This window comes from Lagopus leucura, unplaced genomic scaffold, assembly GCF_019238085.1.
Source record: "Lagopus leucura isolate 7727_CA_CO unplaced genomic scaffold, USGS_WTPT01 Super-Scaffold_100004, whole genome shotgun sequence".
NCBI classification, from domain to species: domain Eukaryota; kingdom Metazoa; phylum Chordata; class Aves; order Galliformes; family Phasianidae; genus Lagopus; species Lagopus leucura.
The window spans coordinates 28,824,322-28,850,169 of NW_024962264.1; the positions used below are offsets into that span (position 1 = coordinate 28,824,322).

A 25,848-nucleotide genomic window follows, 5' to 3' on the forward strand; every position below is an offset into this window, starting at 1 on the left:
TTTGGAAAACTGGCCAGAATTGTTGGTTTTTTTGTAATTCCCTCTGATTGAAAGGGAGAAAGCGTCTAGCACAAAATTCACCAAGTCAGTGGTGTGACTCCCATGCTATTGTGTAGGGAGACTGCAATTTCAGGTGTAAGTATGAGTTCTAAATTCTTAGTCCCTTTAAAGATGAAAATAACTAAGTTAACTCAGTTTGGCTTCTGCTTTCTTTTAACTATGTTGTCAGTGATGCCACTCTCATTTTCTGGCTAGCTATTAGAAAAGAAGTGAAAACATTCCCAGCTCTTAGAGATAGGCTGCAATTGCCTTGACAGATAAGCCATAAATTAAAGCCACAAATCTATGCCAACAGATCGGCACTTGCATTTTGTGTAGAGAAATTTGCAGAGATGATGTGGCACAATTAAGCTGATTCAGAGGTCATTCTCCTGTAACTTCTTGCTGGGGAGATCAGATCTGAAGCTGACTTTTCAGGCTGGCCTCCTGGCTACATCAGCAAGCCAAGGCAAGAATTCAGGCTTCTGTTCTGACATGCATGCTCTACACTGACAGGTTGCAATTTACTCGTGGATCAGATTGGACTGGGAGCTGGGGAGGAAGATGGCGGAGATTTTCCATGGGAAGATCTGTTGCTCACTTTGTGCTTAGCTTTGCAAAAGAAGTAAAGAGTTCAAATATGTATGGAGCTCACTGTGCCAGTAGCAATAAATTCAAGGAGCTTGTAGTCGGGTGAGTGGTGTCAACAGGCACAGAGAATTAAGACGACCTTAGATGATGTCATTTGAGGGATACTTACATTCAGTGTAACCTAGTCTCCCATTAGTATCTGCTGTGTGGCTAAGACAAGAGACAAATCAATTAGAAAATGAGATCTCATCATGTTTTCTCCTCCTAATCTAGTCATTTTCATTTTGGAGTTCAGTGCAGATGAATGAGTAATTTACCCAGATGAAATCACTGTACTTCATACTGCCCATTTGCAATAACTTCCCATCCCTGGTGTTTCACCTTCAGTGTTAATTTCTAGTTGAGTTATAAATGCAGAGAGAGGAAAAACTATTGAAAACAATCAGTGAATGTGACTGCCAACCCTGTGCATCCTGTGAATCTGTGCTGGGGATGCAGATGGGCCTGTGAACTTTGCAGCAAGACAACCTGCACAGGAGGATTTTGAGAATTCATTCATCTATGGATTCGAGCTGTGTTTCTGGGGTAGTATGAACTGTGTAGGATAAAAATGGGGAGGAATGACTTTGAGATTTGTTAAAAACTCTATTTTGCAGCTCCCTTCCTGCCCAGAGAGTGCTGCTGGCCCAAGGCAACTCAGGCCAGTACCAGATCATGGCCCTGTTTCCAGAACATTGGCTTTTTCAAAGCCTGATGTCCTAGTACAGATCAGGAGAAGGATCCCTCTTGAGGGTGCTGTGTCCTAGATATAATTTATTCAGGTCTCTTCAGTTGGTGAGATACATGAAGGGCTCATGGTTGATTGACAGGCCAGGAGTAGGAAGTCAGCTTGGGAGAGCCATAAATAGTGTAATTCAGCTTCTCCAAGTCCCCAGCATGTGTATTCACTGGGCACGTGAGTCTCTCCAGGCATTAAAATTGACAGATTTCATTAACTTGCTTCAACCTGAGAATCCAGCTGTAACAAACAGTGTAGAGAAATCAGAGGAACTGCAGGTTCTCAGCAAGACTGTTATCAAGCAGTCCTGACTGTACAGAGCCTGTAGGCAATGCAGTGGCTTAGCAGTCACCGTTCTTGCTGATACTGCTCTTAATGACTAATCCCCACAGCATCCTTCCCCACCTCTTTGAGCCCTGCAGTTTAACGCTGCAGACAGCCTCTAGGGGGAAATTATGTGATGCAGAAAGAACAGCCATCCTTTCCAGCAGCGGTACTGCATCCAGCTCTTGCATTTTTGCACAGCTCACACAAAATGGAGAATTTTTCCTTAAGCCTTTTCACTTGAAATCATGCTACGAGTTCTTGGATATCATTAAAAATATAGAAGATATAGAGAGTTCAGGAAACATTTGGACAATGCTCTTAGTTAAATGGTCTGATTTTGGGGTGGTCCTGTGAGAAGACAGGTGTTGGGCTCAATGTTCCTTACAGGTCTTTTCACAGAATCACAGAATGGCCAGGGTTGGAAGGGGCCTCAAGGATCATGAATCTCCAACTCCCCTGCTACATGCAGGGCCACCAACCTCCCCATTTAATACTAGACCAGGATGCCCAGGGCCTTGAACACCTCCAGGGATGGGGCATCCACAACCTCTCTGAGCAGCCTGTTCCAGCACCTCACCACTCTCTCTGTGAAGAATTTCCCCCTGACATCCAACACATGATGTGAGTCTATGATACTATGCAGGATGAGAGCAGTAGCTGAAATCTGGCAGATGCATAGCAATATGTTAGGATGCATTCAGCTCGCATGGAGGTGACTAAAGGGGAGAGGTAGGCTCCCAGCCTGAAGTAGGAATTGCGTTGTTTCTCTCCTTGTCCTCTCTCCAAAGGAAAGCAACAAAAAATATTTTGGTGGTTTTCCAGGGGACGTAGCTCTCAGGATTTTTATAGAAACATCTGCTAAGAAGCAGTCATAAGATTGTACAGCACACCACTGAAGTTTCATAATGTCCAGAAATTATGCTGTTTATTCTTGAGTGCCACCTACTGACAATTTCTTTTGTACTGATTTACTTTCGCTAACGCTCCTTATTTAACATACTTTATGTAAAAAGTTTTGCTAGCTTAGAAAAGGCGGCCTGCAGATTTGGATCTCAGTGATTAGAAGTTAGCATCTTATTGGGACAGCTAGCAGCTTACAGTTTTCTTTGTTTCTTGAATGCTTCCAACTCCTCTGCAGGCTGGGATATTCTCCATGTGATGTTTTCAACCCTTGCTTCTGCTTTTCTTTTTCCTTCTGTCCATCGCCAGGCTTCCTGCCATCTGCCCTACCTCACTTGCCTGCTGCTTCTGCCTGGAGGGCAGTTTCTGATCTCCCTAAGCTCATTCTGCTGACTTCAAAGTGTAGTTACAGTTGTGCTACCTCCCTGTGCAGAACAAAGCGTCCAAGATTTTGTGATGGTGTTGCAGCGATCTTATTTCCCCCCTCTTTTCTGTTCTTCCTCCACTTTCAAGAACCTTACCAGAAACTTCTGTGCAGTAACCCTGAAAATACTGAATGATCATTGACTCCATTATACTACTTGTTCTAGACGTATTTTATTTTAGTTACTCGACACTTGGATTAGCGTTATTATTACTACAGTTCTCCATTTTCTATCCATAAGATATCCTCCCCCACTGGTCCAATACTTTTTGGAAAGACAAAAATAAACTGAAGGTGAAGATTTATTGCCAAGGACAAAAGCTTGCGAAGTTTAGTCTGCAAGCATGGCAGTCTGGATCTGCCACCTGCCACAGAAACTGATGGCCGGAAAGCTGCAGCAGGATACTGTGGTTCTGTGCTGAGCACGGTGCTGTGCATCTCTGCCATAGTGGCTACAGTGTCCAGGGGCTGATCCAAAATTGCACTCTTCAGTCTGAAGAAAGCCTTTGAATTCCCATGGGAAGGGCCGTATGTCTTAGATAGTTACCTCCACTAAATGCTTATAGATCCCTGAATCTCCAGTGATATAACTGGGATTGCCCTGCTGAACTCAGTGCCACAGAAAACAGTGTTAGCTTTGGCTGGGATTGTTGGAGTTTTACTGAAATGAGACCTGAGGAATAATAACGTTGCTGGATTTGAGTATTTTTTCATATAAATACAGATGCAAACTAATATTTGACTGACTTAGAAACTACGAGCAGTAGCATGTTATGTGTCACTTGCATTCCGTTTCTTTTATTTAATGATTAACAGTCCCCTGCTGCAATTCGTAATTCAGTCTTTCTCCTCTGTTCTTCACTCAGGCAGCAAAACCTGATCAGTGACAGAGACGATGCTTGTGAAATTGCTGCACAGGGGTTCCTCTCTCTCACTGAAGGGCTGACAAGACACCAGCTGAGGAAAAAGCTTAATTGCATGGGTGATCAAAGGATAGTGCACAAGGACAGGGAGACTGTAAGGGTGTCCGTGTAGGAGTGTTTTAGCAAAGATTATAGGGAAGATGTGAGTCTGGCACACATGAAATGACAGAAATGAATGCATGAGCTAGTACAAATAGACACTAACCAAAGGCATCCACAGATCAGCTTCAGCCGCTTCGTGGCTCTTGCCTAAAAGAACTGTATTCTGTAATCTGTCATCCCCCGAACTACACAGAGGAAAAAAGGGAAGGTTTGTCCTTTGCCAGTGGAAAAGGAGAAGGGGGTAACCTCATGAAACAATAACACCCAGGCTGAGCTGGAAAAGAGAGATCAAAGCAGTGAGCTGGAATGGGAAGAAACGACACAGGACACTGTGACACAGTGTACTGTGAGAACAGTGGGAATTGAACTTAGAAATTGAGGACTGAAAAAGCATTGAAGGTACTCGTCAGCCCTTCCCTGTGCTGTAAAGGGCCATGCTGCTAGAGATTCAGTTCATGGTTTGTACTATTCTTTGTTGCACTGTTTCTTGCTTTCCTTATATACAGCTCCACTTACATCACTGGAAGCATTTGAGAGGTAAGGTACCTCTATATATGAAAACAGGTGCCATTAAGATGGTTTATATGCAAACTTGTACCATTTTACCCCAAATTCATTAAAAACTTCATTATAGTTAAATTGGGATAAGTCTCTGTGCCAGTGATCAACTGATTTAAGCTGAATCAATATAAACCCAGTTTCAATTGATTTAAGAGAGTATCAGCAGAAAAGCACGCCATTTCACAAAGTGAGGGGAGGACATATTTTTATTGAAACATTAAATCTTATGCGCTCCTTTGCTGCTTCATTTCTAGCCTGTGTTTGTTTGCCCTTTATTTCCAAACCTCAATTCTTTTGCATCTTTTTCTTATCAATTTAATAGCCTAGTTCAAATTAGCAGGCATTGTACAGACCTGCTTATCCCATGTGAGTGACATTCAAGGCTATGAATCCTCATCACAAGGAGCATGCTACTTTCCACAGGCAGAGAAGGAGAAATGTGCTCCTGTTCTAGGAGCAAGACATCAAAATTGAGCTCTCTACAAACACATGCAGTATGCAGAATTCAAGGCCCACCATACATACATTTACACCTGGTAGCTTTCAGGTATATTTGGCCTCTCTGAAATACTAAGCCAGCAATTCATAAAGGATAAAGGGAAATGCCATCAAACTTTGGCACCCTGCTTTGCTGTTTCTTTCACCTTTCCTTCCATTGCCTCTACTGTGAGCTGGATGTGTATGACTAGAAGGTGGTAGAAAGAAAGCATCCAAAAAAACCTGTTCCCTGAAAGCAAGAAAAGGGCATCTTTGAATGTAGTTGCTCATTTCATCTCATGAACAAGGTCCATATCTACAGTCTGTATGTGCCAAAAATTATACATTCCTGTGCTGTTTTTTTCTTTACCCATGGACACAAAAAACAAGAAAGTGAGGCTAGAAAAATGGGAGTTTGCCCAGACCATTAATGAACTGGACAGCATTGAGTTAATTGAGAACTTTGCCACCTTGCCTCCATGATCCCAGAAAAGTCATTCAATCACACTGTGCTTGTGCTCCCTGCTACAGTAGCTGTTCGGTCCACGTGGTCTATTTACAACCAGCTTGAAGCAGTCTAATGTCATCTAAGCTTATCTAATACAACCCTGGGAGAGCAAATGCAGCTGAGATCTTGAATTGGCACTGTAATGTTAGAAATGGGATAGAAAAATATTGCCCCCCTTGAACTAATGGTGTTAAATAATGTAGTCCTCTCCTTCCAGCCTTTCATGTCTGTGATAGCTACAGTAGAACCTCCAAATGCTGCTCTAATTTAGCACTGGAGCTGTCAAGCCAGCCTCAGCTTTTGTGTGAGATTTCATGAAAAATAAATTTGACTGCTTCTCCAAGCTTAAAGGCCTCTAACCATGCCTCCAGCCTGCTGGCCACAGTACTTACAGGCTTTGTGAAATTTGTGTTTCACATCTAGGAGGGTAGATGATGGAGGTATCTAAAAAAGAAAACAAAATGCAGGCAGGTTAATTTTTCCATCTTTTTCAATCTGAGATGCCTTTCCCCCTCCCCATAGACGTAGAGACAATTCAATTTGTCTGTAAGTTCTTCAGGCAACAATAAAGCAAATCATTAAATTCCCATCTCACATTTTATTTGCATCTTACCCAGGCCACTTTTGCAAGGACAGCTGAACGCTAAAATCCCAAGGTCAAGAGGGAAAGCTGCTGGCCCTGCAGAGGCAGCAACTGTCTCTAGGATCAAACTAATGGGACATCTTTGTTAGCTTTAAGCTTAGGTTCAAGTGTGTTAGGACTTGGCTCTTAGACATGAAAACATTTTCCTCTGGATCCAGTAGTACAGGAGGGAATCTCTGTCCTTTCTGCGTGAAATCAGTTTCTTTCTGCAAGCTGTCTTTTGTGTGCAACAAAGCAATTCAGGTGTCACAGTGTTAGGTAGCAGTCTGGAGGCCATTTAGGCTCTATTTTATTATGTTTATTGATTTCTTAACACACTTTGTACAAAGTGTCTGAGAAACACAGCAAGAATTTACTAGACTGAAAGGCTTAGAAGTAAGTAGCCTGAATTTACAAGCAAAAGGAATGGAACACTTCAGAAAGAAATATGTTAAGCTTGAGATTGAGGTGGCAGTGGCAAGGGTCTGGTCTTAACAAGACCATCCCTTTGCAGTTGACGCTGATTTAGTATTCTGTGTTGATGATTTAATCTCAGAGACTAAGTAAATTAAAGTGTATCTTATCTGTGGGGACCCGCTTTGTCTCTAGTGAAAGACCTTATGGTTACAGCCAGACAGCAGAATGCAGAAAGCTTCCTTCCCCAGGGACTTCAGGTACCTGTGCTATGTAAAATTCTGTCTCAAAAGCTATCAATCATTACAAATAAATAAACTTACATCATTTGACACCCAATATGAATATCCAGTATACTTGTCATGAGCGCATAGGAGTAAGCCAGCATTTTTCTAGTGAGAATATGAAGAGACAGAGAAAAGTGTGTAAAATTAAGATTTTTGCTAGCTCTGTCTTTGGGTTTAGATGAGAATACTTTCTTTTCCACAGTTAGAAAGAGATTTTCTAGGCACTGGTAAAGTCCAGATTTGCAGTCATTCCATGCAACTTCCAGTAGAATGGCGCATCCTCACGTGCCTTCCTTTTGTAATGTGTACAGCTACTTTGGACTTGAACAGCAGAGGTTGGTTTTGGTTTTGTTCTTTGTTTGTTTAATTATTATTTGTTTTCAGAGACTCTAAAAATACCTGAAATTGCCTTCTTTCACCTCGTAATTTCACATCTATGAAGTCTGGATCCTAGACATGGATGCAAGTGGTGTTACGTGGCAACAACCATAGAGTACCCAGGACCTTTCAGGTGTCCTAGAGCAGGGCAGGTTTGGAGGTTTTCCAAGCTCAAAGAAAGGAAGCCAAAAACCTTGCTCAGGACTGATAAAAATCAAGGTATTGCCAAGACAGATAATGACCACATTAGCTTCTCAAACTGGGTGCTGAAAGAACTGGTGCTAAATACTGATTGCTGAATACTATGAGTCAGTCACCTTACCTCATAACACTGTTAACCTAAGCACACTCATAGCAGAGAGCAGCCCAAGAGCCTCTTGATCTCCCCTTGAGTAGGGATGCCCTTCATGGTTGCACCTCTGCGGAGATCCCTTACACCTTGATGACAAGATACCTTGCTGATAGAGATCCTTGGTAAGTGATGAATAGTTTTAAGCTTTGTTAGTTTTACTATATTATATCTTAGATTGACTGTGCTTATATATACTCTCAGACATAAATCACTGACCAAATCCAGGAGTGGATTCCATGCTTCTGTGGTTCAAGGAGTTTAGAAAGCAACGGGGTCCACCCTGAACCTCAGGACTCAATGAGAGAGTCTCCTGGATGAGTGTGTTTAACCCTATCCTCTATGCAGTAAATAATCAAGTCTACCCCACCATCTCAAACCTTGCTAAGCTTCTGTCTTATTTATGTTAATCTTTGCTAAGTAACTATGATATCAATACATTCCTGCTTCCTTCTTATGAGTGAGGTGTTTGAGTTTCTAGTTGCAACACGTTCACAACCAGATCTGGTGTTTGAACCACATAGCTAGACTGTGCTCCCTTGCAACCTTTATGAGTGATGCAGAGCTCATTAGCAAGGGCACTGCTGGGCGTGAGTACGTCCAAGCTGCTTGAGGCTAGAGCTGCTTTTAATCATGCCAGCTCAGGATGGATGCTTGGTTGGTTGGCTAGTCATGATCTGGCAGCTCTGTGTGGCACCACACTGTGTGGGCTGCTTGTGCCCAGGGAAGGCCTGAAGCACGTGTTCTCGGCCAAGAGGGCAGGAAAACATTTGTTTCGTGGGCCAGCTGGCTTGGAGAAGGGCCGTTCTCTTCTCTTGAGGCAAACTGCACAGACCACAAGTTGAAAAATAACGCAAATGCCTTCCTATTGAGAATGGGCTGTGACACTGAGGAATTGCAGTGTCCTTTCTCAGGCAGAATAATGAGGTTATAGTCACAAAAGAATGAAATACATTTTTTTATGATCTTGATAATTCTGTGTTCTTTTTCTTAAAGGCATCATAAAACAACCAGTGAGGCTATAGATTCTAATATTGATCAATGTGAAGATGGATGCTGAGACATCAGCTTGCCACTAAGAGTGTTCTCTTCATAAACCATTAATTATCTTTTGTTCTTTTCATCCTACATCAATACAAGCTAAAGAATTGTAAGGACTGGAACATCATCTCCTCTTATTACCCATTGTGCTAGCTGAATAAAAACCTGAAACATTTCAGTGTAATTATTAGTTCTATTCTTCTTTTATTCTTTTAAATTATTTATGAAAGGACTGTAACCTTTCTTTTCCTCTAATTCAGCACTTTTCAAATATGCAAATGGAAAACAGAAAGACCACCCTTGGTTTATTTAAAAGATCTATTTCATTTAAAAGAATAATTTCATTCTCAAAGCACCTTAGTTGGCACGTATCTTCTGCATCTGATGGTCAAGCAATGAACTCCAACTTTTTACCCTGTGTAGTCTAACACTAGGTTTCAAATATAGCTGACTTTCTAAGAAGTTGTCATCATAATTAAGGTTCAAAACTACTTTTTCTTCACACACACACACACACACACACACACACACACACACAAAAAGTATGAAAATTGCAGATTTTACAGATATAGACGACATTCATTACATTTTTTCAGAAAATAATGAGTTAAAAAGCTCAGATCCTGTTTTCCTTATATCTTCATAGCAAAAATATTTCAACGTAGCTGTTCAGGGCAACTTTTAGTTTTTCAGAAATTAAAGAATGAAAGGATCATCTGTTCCATTTCTGTCCTTCATTTATGCAGCACTGCACAAAGCATTACATTTCTTCTAAGATTTAAAATACAGCATTAGTAACTTGGGCTATGACTCAAGGAAAAGCCGTGAGTGGAAGATATTATGAGAATTTGAAGCTGTCTTTTCTAAGTGCAGGCTAATCAGATAGTTTTCCATTTTCATACCTCTTTCACATCTGTAAGTCAAAAAAGAACTAATGTGGTTATCTGTATGTAACTGCATCACACAGTCCTTATACCGAGGAATGAATTCAGCGGTTCCAGATTAGAAGGATGGCTGCAGGAATTTGAATAAGCATAAAAGTGGTCATTCGTTCAACATTTTCCTTTCACTATTTTTTCCCTCTTTGGCATGTTGGCACTGCTGAGTCACTTCCTTTTCAACGGGCAGTCATTTTCCACGGCTGCAGAAGTTCAGGTATTCTGCAGCTGCTTGTTAACTGCAGACAGCCTCATTCTTTATCCAGGTACATTTGTTCAAAAGGGTGACATCAGCTGATTGTAACTGAAGCACTGATCCCAAAACAGAAAATGAGGCCAGTGGAAGAGCCGGGTAATTTTCAAATTCAGCACGCAACAAATACTTCATAATTACTGCTTTGACACCGTGTCCTTGCTTGGGGAACATGCTGTATTATTATAAATCAGCAGCAATCCACAGCAAGTGAATCAGGGAAACACCCATTCTGATTGATGTCCGCATTTTGTGAATTTGGCATCTACATCCAATTTCTTTTTCTTATTGTTAATCTTCAAGGACAGTGTTAAGAATGGGTGCCATGAAAACCTCCCTCAGTATGTCCCACAATGGTCTCTTTGTTAGCCTGGTGTGCTAGTCATGCCCAAAGAGATATAAATATCTTCCACATGTAGACAAGTAACTCCATTTAGACAAGTGTTGTCAGCAACTACACAAAGGGTTTATATGAAATGCAGCATTTTACTCAGTAGATCGCAGCACAAACTCTATACTAAAAAAAAAGAAGCTCTGGTCTCATGCCAATCTTTCCAGAAACCAAGGAGATTCAGTACTGTTTTTCTGTCTCAATTACAGCCACATTGCTTAGTCTCCTAGAGGTTATTTATGTGGTCACCTGAACTCTGGCATATGAGATAATCCAACTGACTAACATTCCCAGTAACGATAAGTCAAAATATCTATGAATGCACAAAATTGCATGCTTACTGGGTGACTGGGTGTGGGCATGTCAATTTAAACTGGCCATGCTTGTCTCTGAAGATGTTACGTTGTTTTCGTACTACAAGCTGGATGCTTATAATAAATATTCTCCCTTAACAGAAAAATGGGGGGGGAATCAACCTGAAAAAGAACTGGAAAAGAACTTTCAGACACTGGAAAGAGCTTTTTCTCCCCGTGCTAAAAATTATTGTGGAAGTAAACAGAAAGTGATCTATTAGCTGATAGAAGGCTTGCAGGACATCCCTCAATTTACAGAGTTCACCATGTCACCAGCACTGGCATCTCTCCATGCCTTCTAACCTTTAGCTGAAGAAAAATGAGTAAGGTTTCTGTGCTCACCTTGAGAGCAGGGAAAGTTCTGTCACATCCGTTTTTTAATAGGAAAATGAAATGGTTCTGGAAAAACTTTGGGTGTATAAATTCATGTTGACTTTGAATTTTAAAAATGAAATAGAAAGTGTTTGTGGTGGTTGTATTTGTTGTTTTGTTTTTGTTTTTTTTTTTAACTTGGTTTCATGAAATGCTGAAAATTCATTTTGCTGTGTTATTTTCATTTCCTTTATTTCTCATCCTTACAGAACTTTCATTACTTTCACATTATTTTCTGACACATCAATCATGATAGTGTAAAATAATATAACACCCTTTCCTGCAATGAAAAATCACCTGATAGGAAATAACATTCAAATAAATGAATGCGCTATTACATTGTAAAACAAATTGCACCTGAAATATTTATTGTGTCATGAGATTGAAATGTTCCAAAATTTATTTGTAATATTGTCTTTCTCTCCCAAATTTCCATGTCATTGAAAGGCCAAGATTCATTTGATTTCACCATAATTTGAAGAGAAAACAACATTTCGGGGGGGGGGGGAAAAAAAACTAATTTTGTCCAATTCTTCTAAGGAAAAAAAGTGGAGTTTGTATTATTTTATTTTGATTGCCATATTAAATATGTGGCTCTCTAATCTTTTCTACCAAATGGCTGTAGATGTTTGTGCTGCTTTGTTTTGTTTTTTTTTTTATTACCTATGCATGTTGCTAATGTTTATAATAATAAAATTTAAAATCAGTACACCCAAGAAACTCAACCAGTATGTATGTGGGGGACTGTGTGGAAAAGGAAAAAGAAATTGTTATTTCTTTTTCCTTTTCCACACAGTCCCCCACATATTACATATCTCAGTCCCCCACATTAACATATCTCAAAGGAAAATTCACAGGAAAACATATCATCAAGATAAGTGGTTCTATGTGTAGCAGGGCTAATGAAGCCTTACTTTCTACTAACTGATTATAAAGGATCCTGAAATCTATTCCAATGGCTCTCTGCCCCTTCCTTGTCTCCTATAATGTTGCTAGTAGGCAAGGTGGTTGGTGAGGGTTGGATTCTGCCTGCTCTGCCTGCTCTGAAGCACTAAGCTACTATGCCAGCAGCTTTCATTAGACAAGCAGAAGCTAACTGACCTTTTGAACTCTTCTCCTCTCTTACAGGTGTATTTATGTTTGGCCAATAGGTCCAAAATTATGTTGGTGAGATCAGACAGAAAGATGGAGAGGCAGCCAGCCTCCTGTGGCCCATGAGGTTAAGGATGGAGCTGGAAACAGAAAGGAACGGGAAATGGAGGTGATGTATGAGAGCAATTAGATATCATCTCGGCAATCAGAAATCTAAATGCTTTCCACAGTGCCAAGTGCTATGAGGAGATCTTCGCTGTACCTCTGGCACAGATTTTCTGCCACAGCTTGTTCTCCTGTTTCAAAGGAGAGCTTGCATTTTAAGAACTTCTAAAAATCCAGAATTGTTTAAACATAGACAGGTATATCATAATTAAAGCAGCAGTATATACAGCTAGGTATTTATAGCTCTGTTGCAGCTTAACCTGTCAGGAGCTAACACCACACAGTTATTTGCTCACTCCTCCTGTAATGATAATTTTATACAGATATATATGTATATAGAAAACAAGTGATGCATAACATAATTGCTCACCACCCAACAACTAGCACCAGGCAGTCCCCTCCAGCCAATTCCAATCAGTTTTACAGTTTTTACATGATGTCTTACAGAATATCCCTGTGGCCAGCTTACATCAGCTGTCCTAGTTCTGTCCCCTCCCAGCTCCTGATGCCCCCCAAATCCTCTAGCTGGCAGGGCAATAGGAGAAGCTAAGAAAGGGAAATGTCCTTGGCTCTGTACAGCACTGCTCAACAACAACTGGAAACATCAGTGTGTTATCAACATTGTTTTTTCTCTTAAAGCCAAAACTTAGCATTGTACCACACACTATGGAGAAAAAATGTCCAAACTGAAACCAGGACAAAGATCCACTACTACATGGCTCAGGTATTTTTTGAAGAATCACAGGACTAAGATTTCAGAAAGAACCTGAAGCATACCCTAATGGGCCAATAAATCCTGAGCAGGAGTATTTTAATGCTACAATAATGCCTATATGAAATGCCGTTATAACCTAAGTTTCCATCATGGGTTGTGCTGATTAACTATTAGACTAATAAAACACCTACAGCTCCCTATGGTCTTATATTGCTCCAGTACATTTGTAATTTGCAATTATCTGTGAATTACCTTTGATGCAGTAAGGCAAATGTGCAGCTGGGGTAAAATGTCATCACTTTGTGGGGAATTAGAACATTTTCACAGCGGTTGAGGATCTGTCTCTACAGATATACTTTTGGCACTATTCACTGCTCTTGTAGCATAGCTGGCCTTTACGACTGGCAGGAATCATAGAATCATAGTATGGGTTGGGTTGGAAGGGACCTTAAAGATCATCAAGCTCCAACCCCTGCTGTGGGCAGGTAAATGAAGACCTGGAGCACCACTGGTGCCTCATGAATTACATCTCTTGTTTTCACTGAGCTTGGAATTAAGCTTTTTTTCTTTCTTCTTTTGTATTTCACTCTGTCTTCCCCCCTGCTGAAGCTTAGACCTTTATAGCTATGATAAGAGCTGCATAAAAAACAGTCATTTAAAGGCATTTTAAGCTTTGAAAATTAGTACCAGCTGAAGCATCAGTCTTTGGTAGTGGCTTCTTTCCTTCTTTGAACTATCCCTTTACAAATGCTAAATGCCCTTAAGTTACCAGCTTCTCCCTTCCGCAGCCTCTCTTCTAGATAAACCAAAACCATTCCTCCAGGTTTTTCATCCAAAAACCTGTACTGAAATAAGAACGGTAGCTGCAGAGAGCAGAGATTAATGTCCAGTTGCTTGCTAGCTTTAGCTATACTGACATTAAAATAATGTGAATTTCTAGTACAGCAGGAAGAATTGAAGTGGATTGCTTCAATAGAATTTGAATATGTTTACCTACTTTGAGAAGTGTAACTAATAACTGAGGAGGAAAATACTTCTGATATCACCTCCAGCACTAGCAGTAGGCGTAAGATTCACTTCTTATGGGAAAGAAAATGCATAGACATTATAACAGTTGTAAATGTAATGTATTTTCTTGCAGTGCCTTCCAGCAGGGATCAGCTCCCTGCTGAGCTGCATGTGGGGAAAACATGCAGTAAAAGACAATGACACTGCAAAATCCTCCTTTCAAAAGGAAGTAAAACAGAGAATTTGCACAGCAGTGAGTTCAGCTGGTTCCATCTGTATTGCTAGTCCTTCACCTGTATTGCTGTGGGACTCACTGTCAACAAGTGGTCTTCTCAAGGAAACCTCCTCCTTTGACTAGCTGGTTATTGAGTTCCTTTGGGTATCCTTGGCACCAAAGAGACAGTTGTCCTTAAAGAGAGACTGCTTGAATGAGGAAGATGATGATCTCAAAAATCCTATACATAAAACGAAGCAGCTATAGACATGCACAGGTTCTGCTCATTCCCCACAAGGAAGAACAGAGTCCTGTGAAGTTAAACATTAAAACGGCAAGATTAAGAAAGAAAAAAAAAAAAAAAAAAGACTATACAAGACAAATATCTCTTTTCAGGAAAATGACTTCAATATTATGCTCACTTGCATACTAAAGAAGCAAGAAAGGAAAACCTGATATAAAAGGCACTGCATGGGGTTTCTTGGCTGAGTCCATTGCCTATTTCAGTAATTGCCTTTGCTCACCTAAAATGAAAGTGGTATTTACAGAATAGCCTCCAAGTTGTGATGTGAGAAGTTATTTTTATTTGCTAGATAAAACCATGGAAAAGAGAGCTGGGGACAACGGCTCTTTTTGGCTGCCCACTTTTTGTGATAGCTACAACCCGCAGGCAAGAAAAAGATTTATGATACTGCACCTGCATGCATCTGCTTTTGTTGTCATGTCAGTGTAAATCAGAAGCAACTCCATTAAACCACAGTGTGCAGATACTCAGGCACTACTCTTTTAGGTGCTTTAGAGAGAAAAATGATTGCAAACTCCTTCAGACACAAACAAGGCTATCCTTTCAAATAAATCAAAAGGAGTCCTATTTTATCTTTGTGTTAAGTGCTCCTACGGTACATACTGTTAACCACAACCATTTAATTACTAGTAACTTAGCCTTTTAAGTACTCTTTTGTAGGCCTTAAGTTGTTTGTTTTCTTTTTTTTTTGAAAGAGGTGCTGCTGTGCAGCAGACAAAACCTGAGTTTGAGCCTCTGCTTACAGCTTAGCTAGCAAAATCATGAAGCACAAAATACTGAGCTTCACGACTTCTGATGGGGAAAAAAGCTTTCTCTGCTGGTTTCCCCAGAGGTGATTTATTCTGTAAAACAACACTGTGCAACACTTTATGCCTTCAAAGCAACTTGTGCAAAATTAATTACATTGCACTGCATTTGTAGGAAAATACATTTTACTACAAGTTAATTTGAAGAATAAGATAATATACAGTGAGTACTGTAACAGAAACAGTTATGAGTTGCCTTAACAGCATTTATAAATCAAATTACTGCACATCGATAACCTTAAAACTAACCTACTTCAGGCTTTTGCAATAATGTAGAAGTAAAGCAGTTTTTGAGCAACTATTTCTCCATAAGTTGTGGCTGGAGATGGAAATGGAGATGGAAAACGTAGATTATTTATTTAAAATATTTTCTTTCATCCTTAGGACTCCATGAATTTTGCACCTTCTGTTGTTTTTTTGGAAGTAAACAGACGAGCCAAAATCCTTACATATTTGAGACTGTTTTTCAATGAAAATATTTAAAACAAAAATATTAATCAGTGCTAATTACATGCCCTCTGTTCTTTACAGGCAGCTGGGAGTTCCAGCAATAGAAAGCCTTGAGCCGAGCAGCAGGAAGGAAAGGAAGAGCTGGGGCTCAGTCACTCAAACAGACCCATGTGCCCAGGTTGTTTCTCTCAAAACCTCACTGCCTGTTATGCCACTGCTGAGATCATGTAAGTCCACGTACCTTTGCCCACCTCAGAATTCATTTTTCTATTTTTTTTAAGAGCAAACCTGGGGAAAAATATCTTGCGTTGTTTTTGTTGATCTTTTAAATCATTTAGTTGCCAGAAAAGCTCACCTGCACCAAACTAATTGCATAATATCACATCCATAGCAGAGAAAGTCCCCAAAGCAGGTTGACATCATTAAAGTAATGATACTTTCATAACAAGTACACATGTGCAGGAAGAACTGTCAGTGCTGCTGACTTGGGAATTTACTTCAAGTCTGGCAAAGTGAAGTCTTGTTCTTAAAGCCCCAGCTCCTAGATGGCATCACTGTGATCCAACACCTGAGGTTTTCCTCTTCTGCTGCTTTCTTTCAGTATTTTTTCTGGCTTTCCTGACTCTGGAAAAGCCTGCAGTATGAAGTGAATGTATCTTGCAGACTTAAACACCAGGCAAATATGTATTTATTCTGTGCCTTTAAGCCTATCTTACAGACGATCAAGACCTTAGACTAATCACTCAGCTCACTAATATTGAGTGACTAATCCTCCCCCAAAGTGTAAGATGGGTAAGAAAGCCAAGAGAGTGTTATTTTTAATTTTACAACTAGAGAATTAGTTCAATTACTTATGCCTGATCCAGAGCCTACCAATGTCAGGTGATTGCTTGAGGTCACAGAGCTAAGCACACCTTTTCTAAATCCCTGATGCTGCTTTGAGCACAAGACATCTTTTCTTACTAAATACCAAAACTATGTAGATATCACTATGCAGAATTTACACAATTTCTACTAATCTGAACAGGACTCACGTACATATGCAAGCGTGTCATAGAAGCTAACTCTGTAGAAGCATTGCCTGGTATTTAACCAGTTCTTTAATCATCTAATCTCTCTGCAGGAGTTTTATTAGGTGGAGAAAGAAAGGGGTTTTCTCTCTGCTGTTATAAGTGGTTCCCTTCAGATTTACTGAATCATTAATGTTGGGAAAGTCTTTTAAGATCATTCAGTCCAACCCCTAACTCATCCCTCTCATGCCCACTAACCATATCCCTCCGTCACACCTCCATAGTTCTTGAACATCTCCAGGGACAGTGACACCACCACCTCCCTGGGCAGCCTGTTCCAAAGCACTACTATTCTTTCTGAGAGGAAATGTTTCCTAGTATCCAACCTGAATCTCCCCTGGCGCAACGTAAAGCCATTAAGCCACAGAAGCATCATGAATCTGAGCATACTACAAATATACTTGCTAAATCATAATACTTGAAACTACTAAGAAAATGCAATAAGAATGTAAATACATATATTTCTAAATATATGGTTCCTGTTCTTTCATATTATAAATCCTGAGAATAATTAATTATATGCAACCTCAAGACACGAAGCTAATAATAATTATCTTACAAACAGAATCTAGGTGTAAGCATCGTGTTAAGTCTGTATCAATGTTATATTTAATTAAGCAGATTATGCATCATACTGTATAATGGTCTCTTGATTGCTCTGATAACCAGCTGAAATGAGGTTCACCAATACTAACAAGTATTCACTGAAATAAGGAACTCAACTTCTGTGCTTTCAAGGTTGCCTCAGGAAGGATTTATTATAGTGAATTAAGGGATTTAGACACACAGGTGAATCAGTGTTTGAAATGCAAATTCTTTAAGCAGTCTTGGAAATCTCTGCCTTGCAGTGTATTTGTACCAACTCCCTGGTTCTGTGCCTAAGTAAATACATAAGGTCCATGCCCAGAAGAATGGCCACAGCCGTGTAAATTGAACGTAACTTTCTGAGCATATGCTTTCAGCTAATGGTTGCTGTTGCTCTTCAGCAAGCATTTTACCTCTACAAAGAGAGCAATTCACAATCACCACTCGTAACTCTTTTGCCACTGCTATAGAAACTAAGTCTGTGATCTGAAGAAATTCCAAATAAAAATTAAAACATAAGTCTGTGTATTGTCCCAGAAGACTGCAGTTCTTCTGTGCATCATGGAAGGATTCCAGAAATGTCACTCTTGTTTCTGTTAATATATTTCTTTTAATAAGCCTGTAGGAAAGCTTAAGATAAGACATATGCTCGGTCTTTTGTTGGATTGAAGCCTTATTCAGTGTGCAGATAGCTCTTTTTAATAACTGCATAATATTGCTCAGTAAATTAAATAATACAAACCTACCACTAGAAATTCTATCAATAGTCATCACATCTGTATGATCATTTTGTACATGTTTCCCCTTTGGCGAGATTCAGAAAGTCTCAAAAAACACTTGGCCTTTTAAGAATGAGCAAAGGAGAGATTTAAGGAGGCACACATTGCAAAAGCACCCCTTAAATGATCAGGAACACTAGAAATGTGGTAGTATTCCAGCCTGCATGTTTCAAAGCCCTTCAATTGAACATTAGAAGCAAACTTATCCACCAGTTCCAGCTGTTGCCAGTGAGGATATGGGATTTATTTTTTTCTTTTAGCAAAACAGTGAGTCTCAAAACCCTACTGTGTTACTGAGGTTCCTACAATCTGAATAGCTTAGAATTCCCAATTTCACAGCACGAGAGGCCAGCTCATATGTTAAGCACAATGAATCATGAAAACTGTGGTGTAAATATGAGATGTTCTCAGTCGCTGCTTACTGCAGTGTAAAGTTACTTCCAACCCAGTTCTCTCATTCTACTTACACAACGTGACTGTTGTTTATATCTTTTGATTCACATCATTAATAAAACACATCTCTGCCTCTCTTAGATAAGTACTTTTGTTTGCAAACAAAAAAATTAAAAAATGCCAGGCTCCTGTCCAGTTCACTGTATAGGGTACAGCTGAGTATGTTTAGATACCAACAAGAATCCAGGGCACTGCAGAGATGCTTAGCTTTGAAAATGTATTAAAGCTGAATATCTATTCTGAAGCAGAGGTATCATGCTCTGAAATCATCACCGTAACCTAAATATCTAAAGACAAGAAAAGGACCTATTTTGAGTCCAAAGTGCAGTCAGGAGGTCTAAAAGAAATCTGTGTTGGTTCATTTGTAAAGATCTTGGAAGAAAGCAGGTGAGGATTGTGAATGAGCAGAAGCTGTGAGTATCTCTCCGAGAGACGAATAAAAGTTATTGTATTACAGAAGATCACAGCAGAGTCTAAACAGAAACCTGGCAGTGCCACCATGTGTACTACGCAGATCCCCAACATACTGGAATAATACACTCACCTTGTCCACAATGCAGATCTGCTTCTTGCTTTGCACATCAAGGATCTCCACTTCAAAGTAAGTGATTTTTGAATGTTTGAGCACTGGTGGTGGTTTGAGGTGGCCAGCAGAAAGCACCAGCTGAGAGAAGGTGAAAAAAGAGCGCGTGTTTTGTGACATGGACAGAGCTCCTCCATGAGCTGAAAGATCCTTCTTGGGTTCCGAGGCACTGGTCTTCCTTCTCCTGAGCATTGTATGACCCAGCAGCAGCTACCGTCATGTCAATGGGAGACAGTTCCAGGGGGAAACCTTCCTTCCCCGCATCAGTTAAATACAATCACGGACTGATGAGACATGAAAGGTCAAGTGGTGTTCCATTTTAAGAGTACTGTCATATTTAGCAGGAGTGAAAACAATGGCTCCATAATCCGAGTCTATATTTAACCAGCTATTGTGATGTGCCGTATGTCTGGCTTTTTTTCTCCCTTTTAATTTAAACCAGCGTTGGAAACAACACACTGTACTTTTTCCCTAACACGTTAAGTCAGATCCCAAAATTCCAAAGCCCCGGAGAAATCAGAAATGAATGCACTGAATTCCATTGTTATCTACTGAGACAAATGTTTTAAAGTGCCTACAGATGTGCATATGTATAGATGTGTGCATGTCTGTTATATTTAGTGTTTGTGTGCATGTGTGCCCTTAACATTTAGCTGTAAAATGATATCAGAAATCATTTATTCTAAAAATATTGACTGTTGCTCTTGGAGGCCTGAAGCACTTGAAATAACAAAACACTAGGAGTTAATCAGGAAAATGTAGGGGTTGCCTGCAAATGCCAAGGATTACAGTGTTAGAAGGGCACCACAGATTTCTGCAGACAGACGTAGAGTAAGTTCTGAGTATATTTGTACATGGCAAAACCTCAGGGAAATTACAATCACTGTTATAAAAATCATGACATTCAGGAATTTTAATTAAGTAAAAAACCCCTTCAAAAAGATAAAAGGGACAACACAGCTGTACCCACCCCCCCGCCCACCCCAGGAGGTGACAGTGGAGACAGAACAGGTCTCTTATCTTTGATTCCGCTGTTGCAGAAAATTTAGTGCTTGCCACATCTAGCTCCTCATGTCAAGGAGCTCTGTGAAACAACTGAAAAACTAATTGGTAAGTTTTTGCAGGAATTAAAAATGAGAGTGACGGGATCCTCCCCAGGGAAGGCCATCTTCAAACTGAGTCTCCTCTCCTGGCAATATTGTCACATATGCTCATTTTCTCACATACGAGTGTAGGTGTTACTGGTGCAATAATTGAATTGTAAGTGTGCTTAAGTTCTGGAGAATCAAGACCACATATGTGAAATTTCTGTGCTTCTTATAGACGAACAGAAAGGAAATATGAGGATGAAACAGCAAATTAGTGAGGACTGAACTCTTGAGCAGGTTTGAGTGTAATGATAACAAGGACTGGGCATTTGCAGTAACAAAATACTTGTAACAGGAAACAGCAGTCTAATTTATTTCATAAACCAGGCATATGGGCTGCACAGATACCAAATGATGGTGGTGAAGCCATGATGTATATTATGTGAACATACTGGTCCATATCTCCTTTAACAAGGGGATCGTGCTGCTTGTTTCTGACACAGTTGAGTGCTTGTTCACAGGAACTCCTTCCCCAGCAAAATGAATGGCAAAATCTCCAGAATAAGGAGCTGAATAGAGTATGCATGACCTTAGGAATACACTTTGCTTTAGGACACATGCACCTATACAGTCACAGACTGGCTTGAGTTGGAAGGAACCTTTAAAGCCCACCCACTTCAAACCCATGCTGTGGGCTGGCTGCCAGCCACTCACTAGCTCAGGCTGCCCAGGGCACCATCCGGCCTGGTTTTGGGCACCTCGAGGGATGGGGCACCCACAGCCTCTCTGGGACGCCAAAAGAAAAAAATCATTAGACTTAAACCAGATTACATCGTGATCAAAGAAGTACACTTGTAGCTGAGTCTAAATGAAAAGTTTGAAAGGAACCACCACCTTGGTGGAGACAATATAGAATGCAGTACAAATTTGAAGAAACTGTGATATAAAATAATCAGAAGAGGGAGAGTGACAAATCATAGAATCATAGAATCATAGAATCATAGAATCACCAAGGTTGGAAAAGACCTAAAAGATCACCCAGTCCAACCGTTCACCTATTCCCAATAGCTCCCACTAAACCATGTCCCTCAACACAAAATCCAGTCTTTCCTTGAACACCCCCAGGGTCGGTGATTCCACCACCTCCCTGGGCAGTCCATTCCAGTGCCTGACCACCCTTTCTGAAAAGTAATACTTCCTCATGTCCAGCCTGAATCTCCCCTGCCGTAGCTTGAAACCATTCCCCCTGGTCCTATCACTAATGACACGAGAGAAGAGGCCGACCCCCAGCTCACTACAACCTCCCTTCAGGAAGTTATAGAGAGCAATAAGGTCTCCCCTGAGCCTCCTCTTCTCCAGGCTGAACATTCCCAGCTCCTTCAGCCTCTCCTCATAATCATAGGTCACACAGCAACAGCATGTAATGGAATATTAGTGGGAAGGTTCGACCTCTGCTGCTGTACCTCCAGCATCCACCTCTCACATTGTGAGCCAACATTATAAAATAGGAGGCATTGCTTTCAGAGCACCCCTCCTATTTCTTTTAATTATTATTATTATTTACCAAAGCTAATGATACACAATTTTAATATTTTGATAAAAATAATCTTTACAGAGCCAGTAGCTGATAATAACTACGATGCAGTAGGGTTTCCCTGAAGCTGACAGGCTCCTTCCTCCCAGTACTAAATGATGGGTCTAAGATTAGACTGTAGCACCATTTCTCTACACAGTGAGTGGGAATAGACTGAAGATAAATGTAACACTTGCATATAAAGAGGGTGAAAGCTACTCTACCGAAAATAAGCAGGGACAGAGTTATCACTGATAACTTTAGCTCTAAATGAGAGGTGCATAAAAGCAGTGGAGATTTTGCCATTAATGTGCCAACTGCTGCAGCAGATGTTATTAATGGGTTTGGTTCTCCTGGATCACTGTAAGGTAATTCAGCCTCTTCTATGTAAAACTGCACAAAAACAAAACAAAACAAAACAAAAAACACTGATTACTGGACAAAAGGCATACTTTCAGTGTAGTATATGTTTCAGTCCCCTTGTTTCAGTCCCCACTGTAGGAGATGGGGAGCCCCGGTGCACAGGTGCCAACCCTATGGTGAGATTTATTGACCTGCTTTACAGGGGTATGAGCTGTTGGCGCAGCAGCTTCTGAGAGCTGTGGCAAGGCAAGTAGCCAACAGTCCCTGACCTCAGCTTCACTCTGGGACTCTGAGAGGAATCAAAGAGCACTCAGCAAGAATTAAATCATCTCTGACAGCTTCAACTTGCACACAATTTCCTGCCATATAAGGGGCCGACATTTTCGAGGGGCCATGTAGATGGGCACAACTCTTAAACCATGGCTCTACCTTCTCTCCTCACTTGGCACTTGCCTGACATGAGCTGCTTTGCAGATAGGCAGGCACTTTGTTAAGCCATCCTTTTGAAAGGCTTTTTTTTTTCCCCAGATGCCACACAGCCATCATTTCTGGTTTACTGAACTGCTGGCATTTTTGCAACAAAAGCAACAGCTGTTGTTGACTTTTTCTGCAATACTTTGAACGCAATACTTTAAAGTATCAAATTGTGCAGGCCATGATAAAATAGGTGACAAAGTATTGGACAGGGACTAGGACTTGGTATTAAGTTCGTGGTTAAGACACTAATTTACTGAGTGGTGTTAGAAATTGCTTTTTATCCTGCTTTTCCCTTCCCATTCCACATTCCTTCTCTGTGTGATTGCTGACCTCCTAGCACAAAAATTTTATGAGATCACAACTGGATCCCAAAGGAGCTTCTGAAATACCTTTTCACCTTTGGTTATTTTGTACTCCTCCTTTCTCAGAGAACTGGTCACCTCCTTTCAGTCTGCCAAATGTCACCCATTAAATCAGCAGCACACGGTAATCTCTGTCACCCCAGATCCTTGTCAGCAGCCCCTCACACAATGCTTTTTTATCACATACAGACTAGGCAGTTGGTGGAAGCAGGGTATCCCTTCCCACTGGCTTCATGTTGCCAGAGAACTGAGCAATGCTCCCAAGAGAGAGACCTCAAAACCTCAAGCACTTGATGCAACAGAAGGAAGGGATGCTATTCAGAGGGACCTGGACAGACTTGAAAAGTGAGTCCATGAGAACCCAATGAGGTTCAAAAAAGGCAAGTGAGACATGTTGCACTCGCTGTGTATACAGACTGGGAAAAGAAAGCAGCACTGGGTGAGCATGGTGAGGGAGGTGATTGTCTCCCTCTACTTTGTCTTTGTGACACCTCATCTGGAAGACTACATCCAGGCCTGCTGCCCCAGTACAGGAGGGATGTGGAGCTGTTGGAGCAAGTCCAGAGAATGTCCATGAGGAAAGGTTGAGGGAGCTGAGCTTGTTCAACCTAGAGAACACTCTGGGGAGACCTCAATGCAGCCTAACAGACCTTAAAGGGAACTCATAAACAGAAGGGAAGGCAACTTTTTACACAGTCTGATAGTGACAGTACAAGGGGGGGTGGCGGCTTTAAAGCAGAAGGAGAGATTTAGGTTAGATGTTAGGAAGAAATTCTTTACTCAGAGGGTAGTGAGGCAATGGCATAGGCTGCCCAGTGAGGCTGTGGATGCCCTGTCCATGCAGGTGCTCAAGACCAGATTGGATGGGGCCCTGGGCAGCCTGATCTGATGGGGGGCAACCAGCCCACAGCAGGGAGTGGAAACTGGGTGGGCTTTAATCCAACCCAAGCCATTCTGTTACTGTATAGGTGCATGTGTCCTAAAACAAAGTGTATTCCTAAGGTGGAATACTCTATGCATACTCTATTCAGCTCCTTATTCTGGAGATTTTGCCATTCATTTTGCTGGGGAAGGAGTTCCTGTGAACAAGCACTCAACTGTGTCAGAAACAAGCAGCAAGATCCCCTTGTTAAAGGAGATATGGACCAGTATGTTCACATAATATGCATCATGGCTTCACCACCATCATTTGGTATCTGTGCAGCTCATATGCCTGGTACTGTGCTTGATACAATTAGCTCTTCTTCACATCTCCCCATTTCCATCTTGAATTTCACGTGTTCAGAGCCAGGTATGAGTGTAGCTGTGCATTCAGTCTGTTTTTACTGTAATGTCCAATGAGAGGTTTAAGAGCCTGCTATCATGCACTCATTTGCAAAAATAGTAACAATAATTTGTTTGACAGGTTGCTGGTTTCATCTGGATGAGAGTTTAGGAATAGCTTTACTGGATTATTTGGGGGGCTGTTACTTTTGAATGCTGTTTTAATTCTGTTATCCATATTGCATTAATAACAACCAGAATGAACACATTGGGAATTTACACATTGAAGCCTGGCTGTCAGGAGTAAAGAATACACCCATATTCCTCCCCTTTTACTGGCAGGGAAGCAGCAGATGCCAATCTTTTTGGCCCTGTGAGCTACACGACACAAACATCACCCAACCAAAAGCCACACAGCTCACAGCACGTCCTTCAGCAGCTGTAAGAGCAGAGAGACGAGGAACCAGCCTGCCAGCAGGGCTGGGGATCTCTGGTGCTGCCCACCTTGTCCTTGCAGCAGGAGGTTTCACCACTGATTGTGGAGCTTTGCCAGCTGTTTAACATCTCACTCTAGGGGCTTGGCTTTACTTTTCTGGCTTTGCAAACCAACTGTAACCTTTGCCGTGGGTAGCGTCAGTGGCAAGTAAATTCACAGTACAAATCAAATCCAAACCCAGCCCTCTTTCCATCCCACGCAGGCATCCACGAGAGAAGCAAGCAAAGCCAGCAGATGGGTACAGCCATTCTATCTGCAAGATGTAGGAAGTGCAACCTCCACCCCCCACCCACCTCACGCAAACACACACCTACATCCCTACCAAAGTATCTAAGCATGATAGATAGCTCACATCTGATGACAGGCAGGATGTAGTGTGAAAGGCAGCTGTTGGGCTGCAGCAACGAAGAAGCCTGAGGAGATGCTCCTGGTGATGAAGAGCCCCAAAGGAATCCTAGCAGATGACCTGCTGGATCAATCTCAGTGTTACTGACAACAAATAATGTATCTACAGCTGTGCAGTTGAAAATTGTCAGTTCTTATTTAAGTGTATCAGTGCAAATTGTGCTATTCCTGATGTTACAAACTCATTATTTGAAATGCCATAGAATTTTCTTTTTCCCCAAATGCTCAGTGTTTGGAAGTATAGGACTACGTGAAATAGTCTTTTAGTTGTCTTTAGTTGTCTTTTTTTTTTATTTTTAGCTGGAACATTTTGTTATTCTTTTCCCCTTAGGTCAGCATGTAGCCTTAGAAACAAAGAAGAATGTTTTGAAAACTTGACCTCTAATGTTCTAAAAACAAAGATGGTCTTTAAAACAAGATATGATTTTTAAGCTGGTCTTGGCATTTAGCAGACAGAGACAGGGATCAGCACTGTTCACATTTCAGTGTTGGGCTGACAATATGCTTTTGTCCCCATAGTTCCTTTGAGGCAAAGATTAGAAATAATTTTTGGGAGACAAGGAAATGTC

General features: G+C 41.0%; 1 protein-coding gene across 3 annotated transcripts in view; it reads right to left on the reverse strand.

The window, feature by feature from the left end:
- Positions 1 to 19,530, reverse strand: part of TECRL (trans-2,3-enoyl-CoA reductase like) — a 52,680-nt gene extending 33,150 nt beyond the window's left edge. For 2 of the 3 annotated variants that reach the window (XM_042870559.1, XM_042870558.1), the window contains exons 1-2: positions 19,214 to 19,528; positions 6,023 to 6,074 (exon numbers count right to left, since the gene is read on the reverse strand). In XM_042870559.1, the coding sequence (XP_042726493.1) occupies positions 6,023 to 6,074; positions 19,214 to 19,444 (283 nt within the window). In that variant the 5' untranslated portion in view covers positions 19,445 to 19,528. Of the gene's footprint in view, positions 1 to 6,022; positions 6,075 to 19,213 lie in introns of all 3 variants that reach the window. The other variant, XM_042870560.1, reaches the window with a different exon arrangement.
- Positions 19,531 to 25,848: the final 6,318 nt, after the last annotated feature.